General features: G+C 53.2%; 8 protein-coding genes across 8 annotated transcripts; all 8 read left to right on the top strand.

Annotated features, from left to right (window-relative positions):
• Positions 1–6,261: 6,261 nt before the first annotated feature.
• LINJ_32_3150 (conserved hypothetical protein) lies at positions 6,262–6,858 on the top strand (the record flags this gene model as incomplete). The annotated part of the gene is made up of 1 exon (XM_001467953.1): positions 6,262–6,858. The coding sequence occupies one exon, from the start codon at positions 6,262–6,264 to the stop codon at positions 6,856–6,858; it is 597 nt and encodes a 198-aa protein (XP_001467990.1).
• A 286-nt stretch (positions 6,859–7,144) lies between these two features.
• LINJ_32_3140 (ATP binding protein-like protein) lies at positions 7,145–7,714 on the top strand (the record flags this gene model as incomplete). Its single annotated transcript, XM_001467952.1, has 1 exon — positions 7,145–7,714. One exon carries the CDS (start codon positions 7,145–7,147, stop codon positions 7,712–7,714), a length of 570 nt encoding a protein of 189 aa, XP_001467989.1.
• A 290-nt stretch (positions 7,715–8,004) lies between these two features.
• LINJ_32_3130 (tubulin binding cofactor A-like protein) lies at positions 8,005–8,382 on the top strand (the record flags this gene model as incomplete). The annotated part of the gene is made up of 1 exon (XM_001467951.1): positions 8,005–8,382. One exon carries the CDS (start codon positions 8,005–8,007, stop codon positions 8,380–8,382), a length of 378 nt encoding a protein of 125 aa, XP_001467988.1.
• Positions 8,383–8,788: 406 nt separating this feature from the next.
• On the top strand, positions 8,789–10,966 carry LINJ_32_3120 (putative minichromosome maintenance (MCM) complex subunit; the record flags this gene model as incomplete). The annotated part of the gene is made up of 1 exon (XM_001467950.1): positions 8,789–10,966. The coding sequence occupies one exon, from the start codon at positions 8,789–8,791 to the stop codon at positions 10,964–10,966; it is 2,178 nt and encodes a 725-aa protein (XP_001467987.1).
• A 378-nt stretch (positions 10,967–11,344) lies between these two features.
• LINJ_32_3110 (nucleoside diphosphate kinase b) lies at positions 11,345–11,800 on the top strand (the record flags this gene model as incomplete). Its single annotated transcript, XM_001467949.1, has 1 exon — positions 11,345–11,800. The coding sequence occupies one exon, from the start codon at positions 11,345–11,347 to the stop codon at positions 11,798–11,800; it is 456 nt and encodes a 151-aa protein (XP_001467986.1).
• Positions 11,801–12,391: 591 nt separating this feature from the next.
• Positions 12,392–12,847, top strand: LINJ_32_3100 (nucleoside diphosphate kinase b; the record flags this gene model as incomplete). Its single annotated transcript, XM_001467948.1, has 1 exon — positions 12,392–12,847. The coding sequence occupies one exon, from the start codon at positions 12,392–12,394 to the stop codon at positions 12,845–12,847; it is 456 nt and encodes a 151-aa protein (XP_001467985.1).
• Positions 12,848–13,811: 964 nt separating this feature from the next.
• On the top strand, positions 13,812–15,626 carry LINJ_32_3090 (conserved hypothetical protein; the record flags this gene model as incomplete). The annotated part of the gene is made up of 1 exon (XM_001467947.1): positions 13,812–15,626. The coding sequence occupies one exon, from the start codon at positions 13,812–13,814 to the stop codon at positions 15,624–15,626; it is 1,815 nt and encodes a 604-aa protein (XP_001467984.1).
• A 1,736-nt stretch (positions 15,627–17,362) lies between these two features.
• Positions 17,363–18,850, top strand: LINJ_32_3080 (tubulin-tyrosine ligase-like protein; the record flags this gene model as incomplete). Its single annotated transcript, XM_001467946.1, has 1 exon — positions 17,363–18,850. The coding sequence occupies one exon, from the start codon at positions 17,363–17,365 to the stop codon at positions 18,848–18,850; it is 1,488 nt and encodes a 495-aa protein (XP_001467983.1).
• Positions 18,851–19,138: the final 288 nt, after the last annotated feature.

Here is a 19,138-nt window from a genome sequence, read left to right as displayed (position 1 = left end):
GCACCAGAGCAATCACATGGTAATCCCATGTTGTGATGTCCTTCCTAAACTCTGAAGATTCGTAGGGCCTATATGGTACGACAGAAGTCCACTCGTTGAGAGCCTCATCGCAGGGTGCACAGCAAAAGGAAGTCATAAAAACAGCACAGCTTCGGTCAAATAAATCGCTCATTGCAGAAATCGTCTCTAGAAATTTGTACACATTTTCTTCGCAGTAACAAAAGGCATAGTAAAGAGGACGCGTCATTGTCGCTGCACTAGTTTTATTCCCTTTGCAACACACTTTGCTAACTTGTGAAAAGAAAGACGACAAGGTAAGCAGAAAAGTTGTTGGGCCACGGAAGCTTGATCACGCAGAAATGGCAGTCGCCGTCCAGCGGCACTGTGAGGCAGCCGTCAAATAATCTTCAAAGTCGGGAGGTAGGAAGTGTGGACGTGAACGACGGGCGATTGCATCCGGGCACTGGTTTTTTTTTTTCAGCACTGCACAGAACAGTGCAAAATAAAGTCGCACATAGAATCCTGTACTGCCGCCGCCACGGTGATGCAAACACACAGGAAGGTGTGCTTAGAGCCAAGCACCAAGCCACCCCCTCTTCTTTTAGCTTTGGAGAAGTCTCGCATTCCAAGCAAAGAATACCTCAGATTCGCCTGCATGAGTCCGCTCACCGGCTCCGGCCCCGCCTTTTACCCTTCACTCCTCTCCGACGACAACTTACTCAGCCACATCAGCGCTGCAGTATCACACATTCAATCCACGATTAGGTGCTTTTCGCTGAAGACGCGCATGCCTCCCCCCCCCCCCACCACCACCACCACCAAACAAGCCAGGAGTCTCACAGACCCCTTCCCACCCCGGTCATTCGAACGTTGACGCCACTTAAGCAAGCAGCGCAGATTGCAACCATTTGGCTGAGTACCATGATCCCAACCCCATGAACATCTCACCAAAAATAATGCGACTTGGCTAAGCAGCTGGCGCCCCACTGCTCCAGCAAAGAGCTTGCAATCGAACATTCACGCACCCGAAGCATTTCACCCCCTGTGGTGCTGGCAGTGCCATGCCCCGAAAGCCTGAATCCTGTCATGCGCTCGCTGACCCACCATCGTCTTATTTGCACCCCCTTACCCGCAATGTGATGAAAGCCCGCGAATCCATCAACCATCGCGAAACGAAGATTTGCGGCTACCCCACCGCCGAACACAAGGAAACGCTCACCACCCCTCGTGAAACAACACTTGTTTCGTGGCAGCGACAACCCAAAGAACACAATGAGGAGAGAAGCCAAAACACATCCGATCGACTCGACACAGAAACATTATTCGACCCCTAAAGCGAGCGAAGCACAAAACCAGGTTTCGATTAACCAGCGCAGATTGCAGACCTTCCAGCAACGCAACGAACAACCCCCCCCCCTCCCCTTGTAGAGACGCGAATACCCGAGACAAGGATATCAGCAGGATGCCAAAAAACAAAGAAATTCTTGTGGAAAGTGCAACGGTATTCGACCAAACCGAAATAACCGCCGACCTCTGGTGAAAGACAAACAGGCCAACCACCGCCGAGGAGTGAGGAAAAGCATGTTTTTTGCGTTGCCATAGATCAGCAACAACAACCGCCGATAAAACACGCGATGCTCTGCCTGCTTCTCGACATCGCGTCCCGGGCGCCAAAAGCCCGATCACAGGGGCGTTGAAATCGGCGGCACGCAAGTCTTCATGGGCCGGCCGATTGCCGAGCCCCCACAATCTGTATTGCTGCAATTTTTCCCGGGCAAAGTAAGCGAGGGAAAAACAGAGCGGAACAGCCCTAGGAGCGCCCTCCTCTTAGCAAACACCGTAAGGAGGGCATACGGCGCATGCCCCTTAGATTCTTATCATTCGAAGCCACACAAATTGCGCGAAACCGCGCCAGCCACCACAAGGTGCCACCAAAGCCAAAGCCACCGAGCGGCACCGAAAAAATGACGAGACCATTTATCAAAAAAGACAGGGAAGCCAGAAATCGCCAACCAAAATTTTGGCAAAACACGCCGCATTTTGCATAGCTGCAGAACTGGCAGTTGAAACACCCCTTTCCAAACACACCCCTTCATGTTTTTTTAACAGCCTTTGCCCATTTTCAAAGCCAGCGCGGTCGCAGGCCGCCCCCTTCCCGTTGCGCTTTTTTCGTTATCAAACACATTTTTCACATCTGAAAGAGCCTCTGGCAACCATCTGTTTAGTGCGCTGGTGGTCAAAAGCTCCAAGTTCTAGTCCGCATCCGCGATCATTTTTTTTTGCTGGCGACAGAGCCTGCTTTCTACGAACCCGGGATGCGGCGCTGTTCTTTTCCCCCACGTTGTAGCACCCAAAGAATCGAACATCTCTATGAAGTTCTTTGTCTGAATCTTACGTGCTCCGCCGCTCTTTTCCAACACCAAGCACATTCGGTTGGTGGGTTTTTCTCCACCGCGGGAGTCGGCGTTTTTTTGCATTTTCATTTCACAAGATTCCCTTCTCAGAAAAAAAAAAACAGTATAAAAAAGCCAAAGGGCAAAAGACACAGCTCTAAGCTTCTTGAAAAACAAACCACAAGCACAAAACCCAGTGGACCACCCCGCCGCCCCAAGGCCTTACTATATTTCACCACGCTTTCAAGAAAACTCGTACTGTACGTTCTCAAAAACTTCGCTCAAATGATTCCTGGGCCCCTTTTCGGCTCTAATTTTATCCTTCGGGACCCCCCCCTCCACTTTAAAATTTGCGAAATACGCCCGCTGCCCCATCCACTTTCACCAAAGCAAAACCCTCACGCAGAACGTCGCACGAACGCCACAGCCTTAATTTTTACAGCCAACGCAAGCAAAAGGCACAGCAACACCTCTTTAACGTATTGTCACCTTCCAGATCTCAGATTCTACATCAGATTTTCTAAAAATTCTCGATCAGCGGCTTTTCATTCTCTCCCCTTTGCGCGGCCGACAATTTACGCCAGCCAAGCGCAACATGCTCTGTCGTTCATGCTTTAATATTTCCACAACACACACGTTGAGCCCCGCCCCGCCCGCCCCGTCAGAGACCCATCGCACGCCGCGAAGCAGCCGCGCACACGCGTGGCAGCAATGCGCCAGCTCAGGCATGCGGGCAGCGTCTGCGCCCCAAACACCTCCCGCCCCCGCCTCGCAGGCTGCCTCACCGTCGCCCCCAGCCATGCTGACCGCCACGCGATGCATCGCCCGAGGTCGCTCAGGCTTCCCTACACCAGCAGGCAGTGCGAGGGCCGGGTGGGACACGTTCGAGTCACGCTGACACTCCGCCCAGCATACGGACGGCACAGGCGTGCGCACAGTGGCGGATCTCTCCCCAACGCAGCGCCATCCAGCACCTCACCGCCGACATCATTAGCGATAAGTCGCTCTGGCCCCCCTACGTCGTAGGCGCCTGACCCTGCCACCATGAAGGGTGGCTCGGCGCCGGCATGTATAAGGGGACTGCCAGGCCTCTCCACCGAGTGTGTGCTTTTGGATTCTGATGCTGAGCTTGGTTAATGTGAAAAAGTCGAGGATTTTAGACACCGGCTCCGTGCTTTTGAGAAAGGGAACTATTTTTTTTTGCGAGAAGATAGAGGATGATAAAGAGGGGGGGGAGTGCATAGGTTTCGGCATTTGGGCTTGGTGGAAACACAATGTAGGGTAGCGGAAGCGGTGGGGGCGATGGGGGGAGAGCAGGGTCGTATAAGAAGCTAAGTTGTTGTGTGCATAAGTGTGAGAGGTGAAGGGTGAGGGTTGATGCGGTGGAGGGGCCGGTTATGTGGGCTTTTACCAGGCTTTAGGGAAAGAGGGGCTGGTTCCTTGAGATTGTGTTTGCAAGGTTTGTCGGCACATCTTGTTGCTAAGGATCAGAAAAACGGCGTATGGGTGGGAAGGAAATGCTGAAAGGCGCGTCCCTCCCTGCACGTCAACGTTGTGGGGGTGGAAATACGAGTTGTTGAAAGGAGGAGTTCTTTTGATTTATTGGCTGCGGTGACGTCCTCATCCGGAGCACGTTTTTTTTCTCACGAGCGCCACGTGCTGCTGCGTGGGTTTTAACCGTCAGTTTTTCGCTGTGCTGTTTGCCAAAAGACTGCGTGTGAGGTCCTGTGATTTGGCACAGCGTTTAAGAGATGCTCGTCAGGGGGTTGGGGATTCGGATGGTTTCAATTCAAAGCTCCGCTGGCTTTTTGGACTTCGTGCTGGGTGTCCGGGGGGGGGGAGGAAAAGGGGAACCAAGCCGCTAAATTTTTTTATCGAGTAATTACGAAAAAGCACGTAAAGCCGGAGGCGCCGGCGTTGAACCTCTTCCGAAAATGGGAAGGGTCTCTTTTCCTCATGCACATTGTGAGGGTATTTCTCGTCGCTCTTTCGGGTAAGTTACACAGATCGAGGTTCGTTTTTGAGGTTGGGAAAGAGAGCCTTGCCTCGTTTCAAAGAGTCGGTGCGCTGGCTTACCTCCTGCTAGTGAGCGACAGCGCTGGCCAGAGGATGCTGGGCTCTTCCGCTGTGGGTTTTCTTTTTGTTCGTGTCTTTTTCGCGCGCTTCCTGCAGTCGCCCAGGCTCACCGCCGAGAGGCGGTGTGAGGTCCGGGTATGCGATGTGTTCGGGTCGCTTTGACACTTCGCCTATTATATGAGCGGCGCAAACACGTTCACTGTCGCAGGGCTTCCTGACACAGCTCCATCCGGAACCCCAGTGCCCATATCAGTTGCGATCCATCGATCTGGCCTCCCAGAGATGTAGGCACTTTTTGCTGGGTCCAACAGAAATGGTTTGGCATTGGTGGCGATGGGGGGGGGCGGAATGGGTGGGCTTTCCCAAACAGAACGGTGCTGGACCCCACGATGCCACGCCATTTGGTGCCCCGCCATCGGGGTGTCCTGAAACAGGAGGGGCTGAGTATCTCAAGCACGTGTAGGACTGCGGGTGAGAGGGCAGGCAGGGAACTTGGCGTTGTGCCAGTAGTGTTCTTTCGTGGGCAAACAAAGTGCGGTAGGTGGGGCATCTGAGAAGCTTGAGAGATGCATATAAAGCGGCGCTTTTTGTTGGGTTTGACCTAGAATCCGCGTGTATTGAGCGAGTGCAGTTTGAGAAGACTGCCTCAGCACTGTTGTTGGCTGTTCGCGCCCCTTTTTTTGCGATCGGGCACTGCTCCCGGTAGGGATGTACCACTGACGATCTCAAAGACCTGTCATCATCTCACCTCACCACGAGGTCTGATGTTTTTTGTTCGTAATTATAGCCCCTGTTCTTGGGCACTCTGAAACTTTCTGAAGTTTCGTGAAAGTGCTCGGTTCGAAACACGTGGAGTTTGTCGAGTGTGATAGGTAGTGATTGCTCAGACAATGGGCTTTCGATTTCTTTGTGAAGGCTTGTGTGATTGGGTATCTTTGAACGGTGATACTCACGGCGCCGACGGAGTGAAGCGTATGTGTGTGTGTGTCGGACATGTTTGCGCAGTTCTAGGTGGGCAAAGGAGCTATTTGGGGAGCAATCAGTGGAAGGACTCGCTTCAGCAGGTGTAAAGAGGACGATGCGAGGTGCGTAGCAGTTTTTTCCCATGGGGATGCTCGTGCCTCGCTTTTGTGGCCTGCGGGAGGCTTATCGACGATTGGAAGGTGACTATTTTGGACGGCCGAGTGTTCCACGACGGGCATGATAAGCTGCTTTCTGAAATTGACAAGGCTCAACGACGCGCAGACTGCGAACGTGATCTTACCACATGGACAGAGGCAGGCGATTCTTTGGCGATGTGTATGTTCCACATTCGAGGGTCTGAGAGGAGTGACACCTTGACAGTTCATTCAGACTCATAGCTAACGGTTGCTTCCTTTTGCAGCTGTGCGTCGCTGTGCAGCTCTAATTGTTAGAGAGGCGTAGTCGTTGCTGCTGTGCCTTGGGAATATTGGACCTGTCATTCCTCTCTATTGAGCTCGAGAGGTGAGGCTTGCTTGCTGAAAAAGAAGCGCTTTTGACCGCTAATGTGCTGACATATGCTCTGACCGTATTTTGAAGGCCGACGCGACGCTGACACGAGCTGGAACGCTGCTATGGAAGTATGGCATCATGCGGTGGCTGCATAATTGTGGACGTGGTGCTAGCCTTCGGGCTGGCGTCGTATGACGCTGCATCCTAGCGTATACTGACGATAGACGAGACAATCGTTTGGAAGGTAATGATCCCACCTTTCCACCTTTCCTTTTCTCCTCATTTGCACCTTTGAAGCTATCATTACACTTGTGAAAAAATGAACCTATTTGGGACTCTGGCTGTCACCCTCTGCGCCATCTTTGTTCTGATTATTCTTCCAGATGAAGACAGTGTTGAGCCCGTGCACGATCTGTTGCTCAATTATCAGAAAGAGGCGCTGAAATCACGCTACGGCGATGCGCGATCACTGAATCGTAGCGAGACAAGGCGCATCTACAATTCGGTGCTTTCAGAAGTGCAGAAAGCTATCTTCAATTTACACGAGGATGCTGACCGAAAGGCATACACGTGCTCAAGGATTCGGTCTCAAGCTCGTCAATACGCACGCTCTAGAGACGGGACGTACAAAGGGCCTTTGTTGGAAATCGCGTTGCAGCTGCGTGATGGTTACGTACACGGTGTCAAATACCTACACGTGGCATTGCAAAAAGACTTGTCATATTCTCTGGCGCTTCAGAGGCCAACTCTTCTTCACACGGCGATGGTGGTGAGGCAAACATACTACTGCTTGGCACCAACGCTGAGCGGGGGAGAATGTCCGTCATACGCCTTCCTGCGCGTTATCCGAGACAAAAGCGACACCGAAATTCTCGAATCTTGCGTGAGAAGCAACAAGGGGTTCAATGGCGTGTAGGGAAGGAAAATATCAGCTGAATCGAATCAGTGGTGACCTGCGCAGCAGATTGTTGCAACTAGTTCAAGAAACACCAAAACAACTATGCTTATGGGCTCCTTTCACATCGATCCGATCAAAGCAAAAACCAGTATCTGATATAGCTCGCGCGTTAAGATTTTCGGTACACGGCTTCCGTCTTTGTTGGTGGGTTTTCTCCTCTTCACAGCATACTTTCTTCCTCCCTCCTCCCCAAATCTATGATTCTTGTACAGAGTTATTCAAGCTGAGCATCGTTACCTTGACCATGTCGAACTCGACGGAGCAGGCGCTACTGCAGATTGCACAGCAGATCGAGCGCGCCGTCGATGACGAAATCGACCGCATCGATCAGATGGACGATGACGAGATTCTCGCCATTCGTCAGAAAAGGCTGAAGCAACTGAAGGAGATTCAGGCCCGTCGTGACGAGTGGCTCCGCAAGGGCCATGGGCAGTACCTAGAGGTTGCGGAGCCAAAGGAGTTTTTTGATAACGTGAAGAGCTCGGAGCGGATTGTTGTCCATTTCATGCGACGCAGTACCCCTCGCTGTGAAATCATTGAACGGCATCTGCGCACGATTGCCCACGAGCACTTTGAGACTCGCTTTTGTTATGTTGACGTTGAGCGCATTCCGTCTCTCCCAGAACGCTTCAACGTGATGATGCTCCCAACCTTAATGCTTGTGGAGAAGGGACACACATTCCACAGCATCATCGGCTTCGACGAGTTTGGCGGGACTGACGATTTTACTACCGATACAGTTACCCAGGTTTTGGCGCACTACGGTATGGTCAACGACAAGGGGATGTTTGCTGCAGACCAGAATGATGAATAGAGATACCCGGTGCTCTTAACTTCTCATGGACCTTAGATGAATGTTAGCTCGAAACAAAAACGAAAGAAACCTATTCAATGCCGAGTATGTTCTTTTTTTTTTTCGTACGTGTGCGTTCGTGCGACACATTAAACAATATACCCGAAACTATTTTCGGCTAGGTCTTCTGGAGATCGCAAGGAAAAGGCGCCGCTACTTTCGCTTTTGTGCTTTCTGCGCATATGCGCCCCGATAACCTTCGCTCTGGTTTCTCTCCCCTCTTCCCATTTCATCATACTCAGCCTATCAAGATGTCTGATTCTACCGAATCCACCAACCGCTTTGCCGGCAATGTGCGGCAGGCAGAAGCGCCGAACGAAAAGACGCTGCGGATCAAAGTGAGTGCTCTGAAGCGCACTATCAAAGATTTGGAGTTTGCGAAGCGAGAAGTGGAGCGGGAGCTGCAGCGCCTCGACACCCTGCGCCAGAGTGATCCAGACCGTGTTCCTCAGCAGACGAAGGTTGTCGACGAGGCCCAAATGATGGTACCCCATTCTGTGAACCGGATTATGGCCTCAGTGAAGGATCTCTCTGACTATCTGGAGAAGGAGGGCTCTACTGTGTCGAATGAGGAGCTTTTAGATTTGGCGCGTGCCACTATGGCCGACGGCCAAGCGGCAGTTTCGTAAAATGGGATGGGCTCTCTCCCCAGTTTCTCCTATGGTGAAGTCCAGGCCAATAAGTTTCAAAGACAAACAGAAGGACAGAGAGAGGATAACCCCACTCATGCGTTCTCACGACTAGCTTTATGTTCTTTTTTCCTCCCTCAGTGTTGACTGTTCAAATGTATACCAGGTTTTGTGGAAGCTTCAGGGTCAACACACCTCTGATATAGTTTCGCTTTGCTGGATTGGTGGTGCGGCTAGCAATTCACCTCGGTTAGTTTTCACATCTCGATCTTTTCCCCGCTCTTTTTCATTCCTGAATCTGCCGTAAACAGGTCAAATACAGCATCGCCATACTTGCAACTGACCTCGACATGGTCGTGCACGCGTGCTGTAAATACAACTTCCCTTTTTGTCCGCTTCCTAGAGAATGTCTACACCAGAGAAGCGCGCGTACGCTGCTGCGGCATCCAGCAAGTATCCGAACTACATCAATGACCGAGATATTTGCAAGCGTTTTCTTGAGGAGTTCAGGGACTCTACGGGAGAGGCGAAGTATGTAATTCAGGCCCATCACATTGCGCAGCGACAGAGCATTGTATATCCCATCTTTCTCGACGATGTTGCGGGTTTCGGGCAGCTTCATCTAGCGCAAAGGATTCAGATGAACGTTGTCGGATACATGGAGGAGCTTTACAGGGTTGTCGACTCTATTATTCCTCAAACTGACCGCGTTGTGGACATGGTGGACCAACTGGTCATGGAGGCACGGATGTCTGGCCAAGAGCTGCCCGCCTTGCTGACACGTCGATATGAGCTGAAAATACACCCGCTTAGCGAAGACAGTGCTCCCATTCCTCTGCGAGAGTTGAGAGGAGGAAAGATCGGCACGCTGACTGTTCTTCGCGGCATTTGCATCGCTGCCACTGCAGTCCGCCCAAAGCTCTCTATGCTCGTGTCGGTGTGCGAGGTCTGCGCCGAGACGACCTTCCAGCAGGTCATCGGTGATCGCCTAACACCGCTACAGGTGTGTCAATCGCAGCGCTGCAAGCTGAACAATGCTGTGGGTAGGCTGTTGGCACAGAATAAGGCAAGCAAGTTCATGAAATATCAGGAACTACGGGTGCAGGAGCTGCCCGAAGATGTTCCGCGTGGCGCCATCCCGCGGACCATCCGTGTTGTCTGCGAAGGAGAGCAAACCCGTATTGCTGCACCGGGGCAGGTTGTTCGTATCACAGGAGTCTACTGTCCGGACCCTTCCACTGGGCAGGGTCACGAGGCCTTCCGCGCGTCCACGATGGTGAAAACACTTTACAAAGCTATCCACGTCGAGTTAGAGAAGAGAAGCTACCAGGAAGCAGCAGAGGACATGCGCGCACAGGTGGAGGATATCCGGGACTATCCTGACCGAGAAGCCGTCATTGAAAAGCTCACCCGCAGCATAGCGCCCGAGATCTGGGGTATGGAGGACGTGAAGAAGGCACTCTTATGTCAGCTTGTCGGAGGTAGCTCCATTGCAAACGGCATTCGGATTCGCAGCGACATCAATATCCTTTTCATGGGAGATCCCGGAGTGGCGAAGAGTCAGCTTCTGAAGTGGATTGCATCTGTTGCACCCCGATCCGTGTTTACGACCGGTAAGGGCAGCTCTGGAGTTGGGCTTACGGCTGCTGTAACTCACGATACCCACACAGGTGAGGTGATGCTCGAGGGCGGCGCACTCGTTTTGTCCGATAAGGGAGTTTGCTGCATCGATGAGTTCGACAAAATGGATGACTCTGACCGCACAGCTCTGCACGAGGTCATGGAGCAGCAGATGGTTTCTATCGCCAAGGCGGGTATCATCACGTCGCTGAACGCGCGCACGTCCATTCTCGCCGCGGCGAATCCCAAGTTTGGTCGGTGGAAGCGTAACGCGACGCCAACGGAGAACGTGAATTTACCGCCAGCACTTCTTTCTCGTTTCGATCTGCTCTGGCTGCTGCTCGACGAATCGAGCCGGGAGCGCGATGCTGAGCTTTCGATGCACGTTACCCACGTCCACCTCCACGGTGTCGCGCCTGGCACGGTGGCGGATGATGGAGTGCGAGGTACCACCACCGAGTATTTTGGCCGCGACTTTTTGCGGGCGTACGTGGGTGAGGTCAAGCGCATTCACCCCTACGTTGACCCAGGTGCCGCCAAGGCCATCAGTGACATTTACTGTGAAATGCGAGCGCAGAGTGTGCGATATAGCAATGTTGTCACGGCTCGTACGTTGCTGAGTCTCATCCGTCTCTCGCAGGCGTGCGCCCGCCTGCGCTTCTCGGAGCGCGTGCTGGAGGAGGACGTACGAGAGGCTGGCCGTCTGCTTGACTGTAGCAAGGCATCTCTTCAGGATAGACCGGCCACGGATATGCATCGCATGGTGACAACATCTGACGCGTCTATCTTTTCGGTCATCAGAGACATCGCTCGTGGGCGTTCATCCGTCGATCTCTCCGAGATTCGCCCCGCGCTCATGATGAAGGGGATTGGAGAATCCCACCTGCAGCGATGCCTTCGAACGTACTGTGAAGTCGGAGTCTGGTCAGTTTCCGGGACAATGCTGGAGTTTGCAGAAGACTAGAAAAAGAGCATTTCCATAGATACATTTCTTTTCCCTCGTCTTGCTACCAAAGGCTGCGTGCCTTCCCTTAGAAGAGACTTTAAAGACAGTAAAACTGCAAGCGTGCGGCAGAAGCCACGGCGCAAGGTTTTCGTCGTTTCTATGTCTCCTCCGCAGTGCGACAGGATCGGGGCGAGAGATGACATCCTCGGCAATGCTTCAGCCCTGGCGGCCGCTTCAAATGAGAAGAGAAAAAACCGTTGCAAGCCTCGCATTGCCTTCTTTCCCTTGTTCCTCACGCAACTCCTTTGCTTTTCCTCCTTCACTGCTTCTCTTCAATGTCGGCTTTGCCACTTCCAGCTTCCAGCCTTTATTCACTCTTCGATTTCCTCTAACACCATGTCCTCCGAGCGCACCTTTATTGCCGTCAAGCCGGACGGCGTGCAGCGCGGCCTCGTTGGCGAGATCATCGCCCGCTTCGAGCGCAAAGGCTACAAGCTCGTCGCCTTGAAGATACTGCAGCCGACAACGGAGCAGGCCCAGGGTCACTATAAGGACCTTTCCTCCAAGCCGTTCTTCCCGGCCCTTGTGAAGTACTTCTCCTCTGGCCCGATCGTGTGTATGGTGTGGGAGGGTAAGAACGTGGTGAAGAGCGGCCGCGTGCTGCTCGGCGCGACGAACCCGGCGGACTCACAGCCTGGCACGATCCGCGGCGACTTTGCCGTGGATGTGGGCCGCAACGTGTGCCACGGCTCCGACTCCGTGGAGAGCGCGGAGCGCGAGATCGCCTTTTGGTTCAAGGCGGATGAGATCGCGAGCTGGACGTCGCACTCCGTGTCCCAGATCTACGAGTAGTGGATGCTCGTGGATTATACACAGACACGCTAAGTCTTGATTTCAGGAAATGTTTGTGGCGTCGTCGTTCTCTTCGCTTTGCTGTAGTCATTGCTTTGCGGGACTCTTCGAAAAGCCCAGAGAATCCTTCGTCACTTTTTTTCGCTTGTGCTCTCCCTCTTGAGCATGGTCATATACATCCACTTTGTGGTCAAATAGTGTGTTACACACTACATAGGCAATCACCAATATTAAAAGGAAACACTGACACCTGTTGCTGTGCCTTCATCTCACCATTTTCGTCTGTTTTGTGAATGGCGGCGGCGCGTGGCCAAGATACACCATGAATCACCGAGCGCCGCTATGCTTTTCCAGCCTCCATCTGTACCACTGGGAGCACCACCGTGCACGTCGAAGTCAGTTGGTGGAATCAGCATGCTCAAAGATCAAATGGGCCGCACAACCAGAGAACTTCTTGCACGACATCCACTTTCCATTCCTTGTCTGCCTTCTGCTCGTTTACGCCTCTTGTGCTTCTCTCCGTCTAGCAACTGCCCAACGGTTCAACTCTCAGCTTCGCCACCGTCACTCCCCCCCCCCCAAGAGAAAAACATGTCCTCCGAGCGCACCTTTATTGCCGTCAAGCCGGACGGCGTGCAGCGCGGCCTCGTTGGCGAGATCATCGCCCGCTTCGAGCGCAAAGGCTACAAGCTCGTCGCCTTGAAGATACTGCAGCCGACAACGGAGCAGGCCCAGGGTCACTATAAGGACCTTTCCTCCAAGCCGTTCTTCCCGGCCCTTGTGAAGTACTTCTCCTCTGGCCCGATCGTGTGTATGGTGTGGGAGGGTAAGAACGTGGTGAAGAGCGGCCGCGTGCTGCTCGGCGCGACGAACCCGGCGGACTCACAGCCTGGCACGATCCGCGGCGACTTTGCCGTGGATGTGGGCCGCAACGTGTGCCACGGCTCCGACTCCGTGGAGAGCGCGGAGCGCGAGATCGCCTTTTGGTTCAAGGCGGATGAGATCGCGAGCTGGACGTCGCACTCCGTGTCCCAGATCTACGAGTAACGGTGATTGCGGTTACGCTTTGAGGATGTAGCTGTACCCCCAATGAATTCTTCCCTGAAAACCACATCATAAGCCTCTTAATAGGTTATTTTTCTTGATCGATGCCTGGTGGTGACCAGCACCATTCCTTTATCGGATTCACTCACACTCCTAGTGAATCATGTAATGCGGTGAGAGTGGGTTCTGGAGGAGACCGTTGTGCAGCCATGGCTTCAGGAGAGAAAACAAAATACAAGGAAAGGCAATATGTAACTATGAGGCTTCCTTTTTTTACTATGCAAAGTTTTTATAACTCCTGATCGGCGAAAACAACAACAACCGCAATACACCAAGAGCAACTGCTTTCTTCTGCGGACTGTGCTTCTTTTTTCTGAATGAAGGAGTGACTCGCGCGATGGAAAGTGTGTGCGTGGGAGATGTCTTTCCTTTTTTTTGTTGATAGTGGCGACAGCTCACTGCTGACGATGACAGCACATAAACAGATGCTCATGGAAAGTAGCATTCATTCCTTGCCTGCTGCCATGATGTTGCTATGCTTTTTTCTTGGGGTGTTGGACTCCTCGAAGGTCCGGTTTCATGGTGCACTGGTGAGGCGGTGCCTTGTAGTCTGCGTTCTGCCTTTCTCTCTCCTTTCTCACTCGAGTAACTGGGATGAAAGCCGCCCCCTCCCAAAGGGCAAGGGGACAGTGACTGGCCCTCTTGTTGGATGCTCTGGTGCAGAAAAAAATCGTTCCTCCCGCTATAACTGGGTGATCTAAGGTACTCGGGACAGGGTCGAGCATACGTCATCTCTCACCAAGGTACCGAAGACCACCACCGCTCACAGATCGGCTCAAGTCGCACACACAAGTACACATACTGCCCACCAAAGGGTTCAACCACAGAAAAGCCGGTTAGAAGAAACAAAGAACCAGAACACACACACAGACACACACACACACACACACACACATAGAGATACAAGATGAAGGCGAGGCAGCTACTGTTGGTACGCACCATCCCCCTCATTCGCCCTGTCAAGGTGGATCCTGCTACTAAGAAGTTACCAGCCACATTGCTCAACGACGTAACGATGTTGTCCACGGTGACAAACGATGCCTTTTCCAAACAGTGCCAAGCAGTGCTCCGAAGTGTCTCAAAGAACAAACTGTACTCAAGTCGCTTCTGGGTGACCCAGCCGCAATCGAGGCGCTCGTGCAACGCCGTAGTTCTTCCGGGGCAGAAGCCAGCGGTGATTCACCTAAACGTTGAAAAGGTCATCCCTTTGAAGGTGCTCGCTAAGAAGGACCAGAGGAATGTGCTCGATGAGCATCCACCGTTCTTCGGCTCCGGCGTCGGCATCCTGTCAGAGCGGAAGAAGTGGAAAGCAGTTACGGCGGATCGACTAATCCGGCTTCTGAATGCAGCGGAGGAAGAGCGCGCTCTGTTTATTGATGTGAATGTGGCCAAGGAACTCGAGTTGAGGTACAACAAAAAAGACGTGATCGACATCCGCTCCGCGAGCTCAGTGGCTGTCTTCAACTCTGACCAGCTTGACGACCCATACAAGGGGGAGCCTCAGAAAGGCGTGGCACTAAACGCAGCGACCGGGAAGCGGCTCGGCCAGCCTGCGCACGATATTCTTCTCGGAGTCGGCATCCTTCGCGGTTACACGTCACCAATGTGGATCGCAGAGGCTCAGATGAAGTACCTAAATCTAGAACTCAAGGCAAACGCGGAGAAGCAGGCAGTGTCGGCGCCGAACATGACAGGGATGATTGTTTCTCTTTCGGTTTTGCCGCCAAAGTGCAAGCAAGAGCTGCTCAGCGAGCTCAAGAAGCAGCGTCCAGACGCTTTCGGCCACGACATTTTCTTCATCTACAACGTGAACGGGTGGGAAGCGACGCGGTCGCGTGTGCTTGTGCGGAACATGGCTGCCGTGAACGATAAGGAATACCCTTTCCACTTTGTGAATCTGAAGGATCTCAGACTGCAGAAGCCGCAGTACTCATCGGTCGTGACCCGGCTGACGGGCTGCAAGACTCCATTCTGCGCGTCTGCTCTGGAAACCGCTGCTCTTGCTGCTACCAAATCGAAGGAAGGGAATCAAAAGGATGACCTAGTGGTTCAAGGGAAAACGTTTCCCTTCTTCTTCGCCGAGGACGCGACGCGCCGTCGCTACTACAACGCCGCCTGCATGACGAAGCCGTATCTGATGATGCCGTCTGTGCGTCCCATCGCCATCCTTAAAGGGCGGCTTCTTGGGCCCAGGGACGAGAGCATTCTTCGCACGTTTGCGCTGAAGAACAAGCTCTCCAGTCCCATCTGGGTAACAGAGTCCGCTGCGGAGCGCATGGGAGTGCGTATCGCTGCGGCGCGCAAAAAGCACTATGTTCTCATCGGCGCTGCCGCGGCAGATGCAAACCCCGACGAGGAGGCCGTAGATGGCTTTTACAACATCGACGATTTTGCCAAGCCTGAGGAGATCCTATCCTTGTTCCCCAAAGCAAGCAAGAAAGTGCACTTCATGCTGGATACTAAGTGGCGCGCCGTGCTGGGCAAACAGCGGCAAGACTACCTTTCTTCGCTAAAGCGCGACGTCCCTCTGTGGGTCTCGGTGAACGAGTGTCTAATGTCCGGCTTTGAGCCGAGACCAGGGTCTACGCTCCTTTCGTTTCCCACTAGCCGCAAGCGCGACAAGACGGGCACAAGGCTCTACAACTCGCAGCACACCACCGACCCGGTGCGCGTGATTGGTCTCTCCTCGGTGTACACGCGACCACAGGGGCTGACAATGTAAGAGCACTGCAAGCGTGTGGGCTGAAGAAAAGCATGCGTATTGGAGAGTCCGTTTGGCGCGTTTTCGCTTTTTGTTTTCTCGCTCGTATGTGCATACTGAGCTGCTCTCGCAAACGTAGCGGCTTCGCGCGTGAAGCGCTGTATTAAATGCTTTTTCGTTTTCGGTACTATAGATATAGATGGACACTGATAGAGAAGTGCATAAAGAAGAAATCAATCAACTCCGGACTACTTATATGGAAGCAAGGCGTGGCTGCCACGGCAGTGGGAATTGACCAATGCGGTGCTGCTGACCTGGCAGACACTGCCGTTAATCCTTCTGCTTCTCCGCCGTTCATCTGGCGAGCAGGATCCTCCTTTCAGCGCAGCAGTCTTCACCCTTGTTTGTTTACTTTTCCTCGTATGCTATGTCTGGGAATCCTAACAGCAACTGCAGCAGAGCATCTGTGAGCACTTCACGCCTCGCTTTTGCTCTTGTCTTCATCTGTCAGAGAATGATTCTTCTTCGCCCACTGCTCTGAAATCCCCCTTCTTCTCTCTCTATATCTGCGCTCTCGTCTCTCTTTTGCTTTTCCTCTTTCCTGGGCACGTTGATTCGCATCATCTGCCAAAGTGTCCCCTTCTCTTCCTCCTCGTCTTTCTTATTTCTCTCTGAACTGGGACTGGGCGTTTTTTTCCTCTTTGGTCGTCTTGTCGGACTTCTCTGCCTTTTGCTGCGCGTCTCCTTTTCCGTGTCTTGTTCTCATTTCACCCCTTGCCTCTTCAGAGCTCCATTTTTCCCCGTGTCTCCTTCCGTCTCTTGATGATTCCACACTGCTAGACACCATAATTCCTACAGGATTCCTCGTTGCACCATACAAGCTACCAAGAGGTAATTAGCAGCGCCCCGCCGCTCCGTGCTGCCTTCTCTTCAACGGCTTGTTGATTTGCTTTTGCGTTTTCGCCTTCTTCCTCCGGGCTGTGACTGCTGTCTTGGTTTCCTTTCGAGCTTGTGTTTGTCCGGATCTTGAATCTGCGTTCCCTCTCCATTGATATAACACCTTTTTCTAATCTGGTTGTGGCTTCTTTTTTTTTCATTCGCCTTGTCTGAAAGAGACACGTCGACAGGCAGTCGTGCAACTCCTCCTTACTCATCTGTAGCAGCTCTCCACATCTGTAAGAATAACACCTTTCCCTTTTGCTCGACAAAAAAGTCTGAGCAGCATCCAGCACGACAGGAAAAGGAAAACGAGCAAATAGAGAGAACAATAGAAAAAAAGCGGTTTCTATCTTAAGATTAAAGAGTAGATTATAGAAGACCATACGAAAATGAGTGCGTCTGTCAGCGAGAGACGCAACACTAGAGCGACAGCTTCCACTGCTCCCAAGCTGAACGCGCGATATTCGACGGTGCCCTCTGGAAAAATGACTCCCCTTGCCTACGGGAAAAAGGAAGCGGAAAGGGATGTGCAGCTGGCAACGTCGCCGTACTCTGCGACGAGCGGGAGGGGTGCATCCAACGGGCCGTCCTTGAGCAGTGCCCGTCGCAGTCTTGTGTACGCCGGCACCGCATCTTCATCCTCACCGACAACGCAGCACGAGTCCAAGGTGGGCCGTTCGTCAAGTTTGACAGGCGGTGCCGTCTGGAGCTCATCTCTGCGCATCACCTCTGCGCGCGAGCGTGCAGCCACCGCACCTTTAAAACGAATCAAGTCTGCTACGTGCACGGAGAAGCGGTGCAAATACGTGGTGGGAACAATGCGGCACTGCGGCTCTATCTATGAGGAGATGGCGAAGCAGCTTCTGGCGACCGGCCGTTGGTCGCACCTATCCGTCCGCCAGTGCTCTGTCACGAAAGCCCTCGTCGTCTCTGAAACGCAAAAAGATTTGTCTGACACGAACATGCACCTGCTCCTTGGAGAGAAGATGCCGTGCGAGCGGGTAATTGCAACCCGACGCTTCATGTCGAAGCGGTACCGGAGCTGCCTCGGCGAGGGCACCAACGCGAGGCGCACCGCCTACGGTTCGCGCTCCTACACGTCCCCGGGACTCCGGATGCCGATGGGCAGTGGCGATGACGGCGAGGTGCGCGTGGTGGACTTTGTGGAGAACACGCGAAGCATTACATTGAAGAGTTCAATGGTGACGGCGCTGCTAAAGCACCACAACTACAACTGGAATACGCTTGGCAACTATCTTCCTATGTCCTTTAAGCTGACACCGTGCCAGTCAAGCCGTGACGAGCGGCAGCAGTTGCTAGCAACAGTAAAGGGCGGTATGCGGCTACCTCACGAGGGGGACGAGCCGTGCTTGTGGATCGCGAAGAGCTCCGCCGGCTGCCACGGCGACAACATCGAGATTTTTCGCGGTGACTACCGGGGAATTCTGAAGCTGCTGCGCTTTATCGACAGCCAACACGGCAGTCAACCTTGGATAGCGCAGCAGTACGTAGATCGCCCTCTCCTTTACCACAAGCGCAAGTTCGACATCCGGTGCTGGGCTTTGCTCCTTCGCGATATGTACGAGATCTACGTGCACGAGGAGTTGGTGATGCGCACCAGCAGCGTGCCATACAATCGCGAAAGCGCCACGTCCAAGACTCCCACGGGTCGGCTGGCGCACATCACAAATCATTGCGTGCAGGAAACGAGCAAGATGTACTCGTTGTACGAGGAGAGCAACGAGCTGTGGCGGGAGCACTTGGATGGACTCATTCGCTACAAGGGAACGGTGAGAGCTGCAAAGCTGAAGCAGGAAAAGTACACCCCTCTCTGCAGTCCGCGGCCACAGGAGCCGAACCGCGGCGACGTTCCTTACCCGACAAGGTACTCGAACGATTCGCGGGAGTCCCTGTACCCGATTCGCGAGGCGAACCGCAGCGACAGTACAACTGCCCCACGCCTCGTCAGCGTCCATGATGAGCCAACCACGATCACGCTCGACAATCACATCATGCCGCAGATCCACTTTATCATTCGCGACTCGCTGCTGGCCGCACGGTCGCACGTGCCAGATGAGCCGGCCATCCCCCCTACCCATACCTTTCAAGTCTTCGGATACGATTTTCTCATCGACGAGAACCTCAAAGTGTGGCTCCTGGAGATCAACGGCGCGCCGGGCGGCCCTGACCGCCTGAAGCCTGCGCTGGTGAAGGATACAATTGAGCTGGCTGTGGCCCCGTACTTTCCGGGTACGATGAACCTGAAAGCAAAGCGGCACAACGGCTATGTGCGCGTGTATCCTTGAGGCGCGAATGGCATCTGTCTCACTTCATTCCCCCTTGAGCGTGCGTGTATGCGTGTCTCTGTGCGTGTGCAGGGTTTGCTCTGAGGCTTTCATAGATGCACTGATATGCTTCAGCTCTTCTCCCCACAAACGCGAAGATACACACACACACACACAAGGAAGAGGAATCACGCTTTAATGGTGCCTGCCACACGGCATCTACTCTTTCAGATGGAAGACTCACTGGCCTCGTGGTCATGCGGCTTTTCTCTTTTTTCCAGTCGTACGTCTGTTCAGTAACGAACGTGC

This window comes from Leishmania infantum, chromosome 32, assembly GCF_000002875.2.
Source record: "Leishmania infantum JPCM5 genome chromosome 32".
In the NCBI taxonomy this organism is placed as follows: Eukaryota; Euglenozoa; class Kinetoplastea; order Trypanosomatida; family Trypanosomatidae; genus Leishmania; species Leishmania infantum.
Note: the sequence above shows the minus strand (reverse complement) of the source record. Positions and strands in the feature narration are given on the sequence as shown.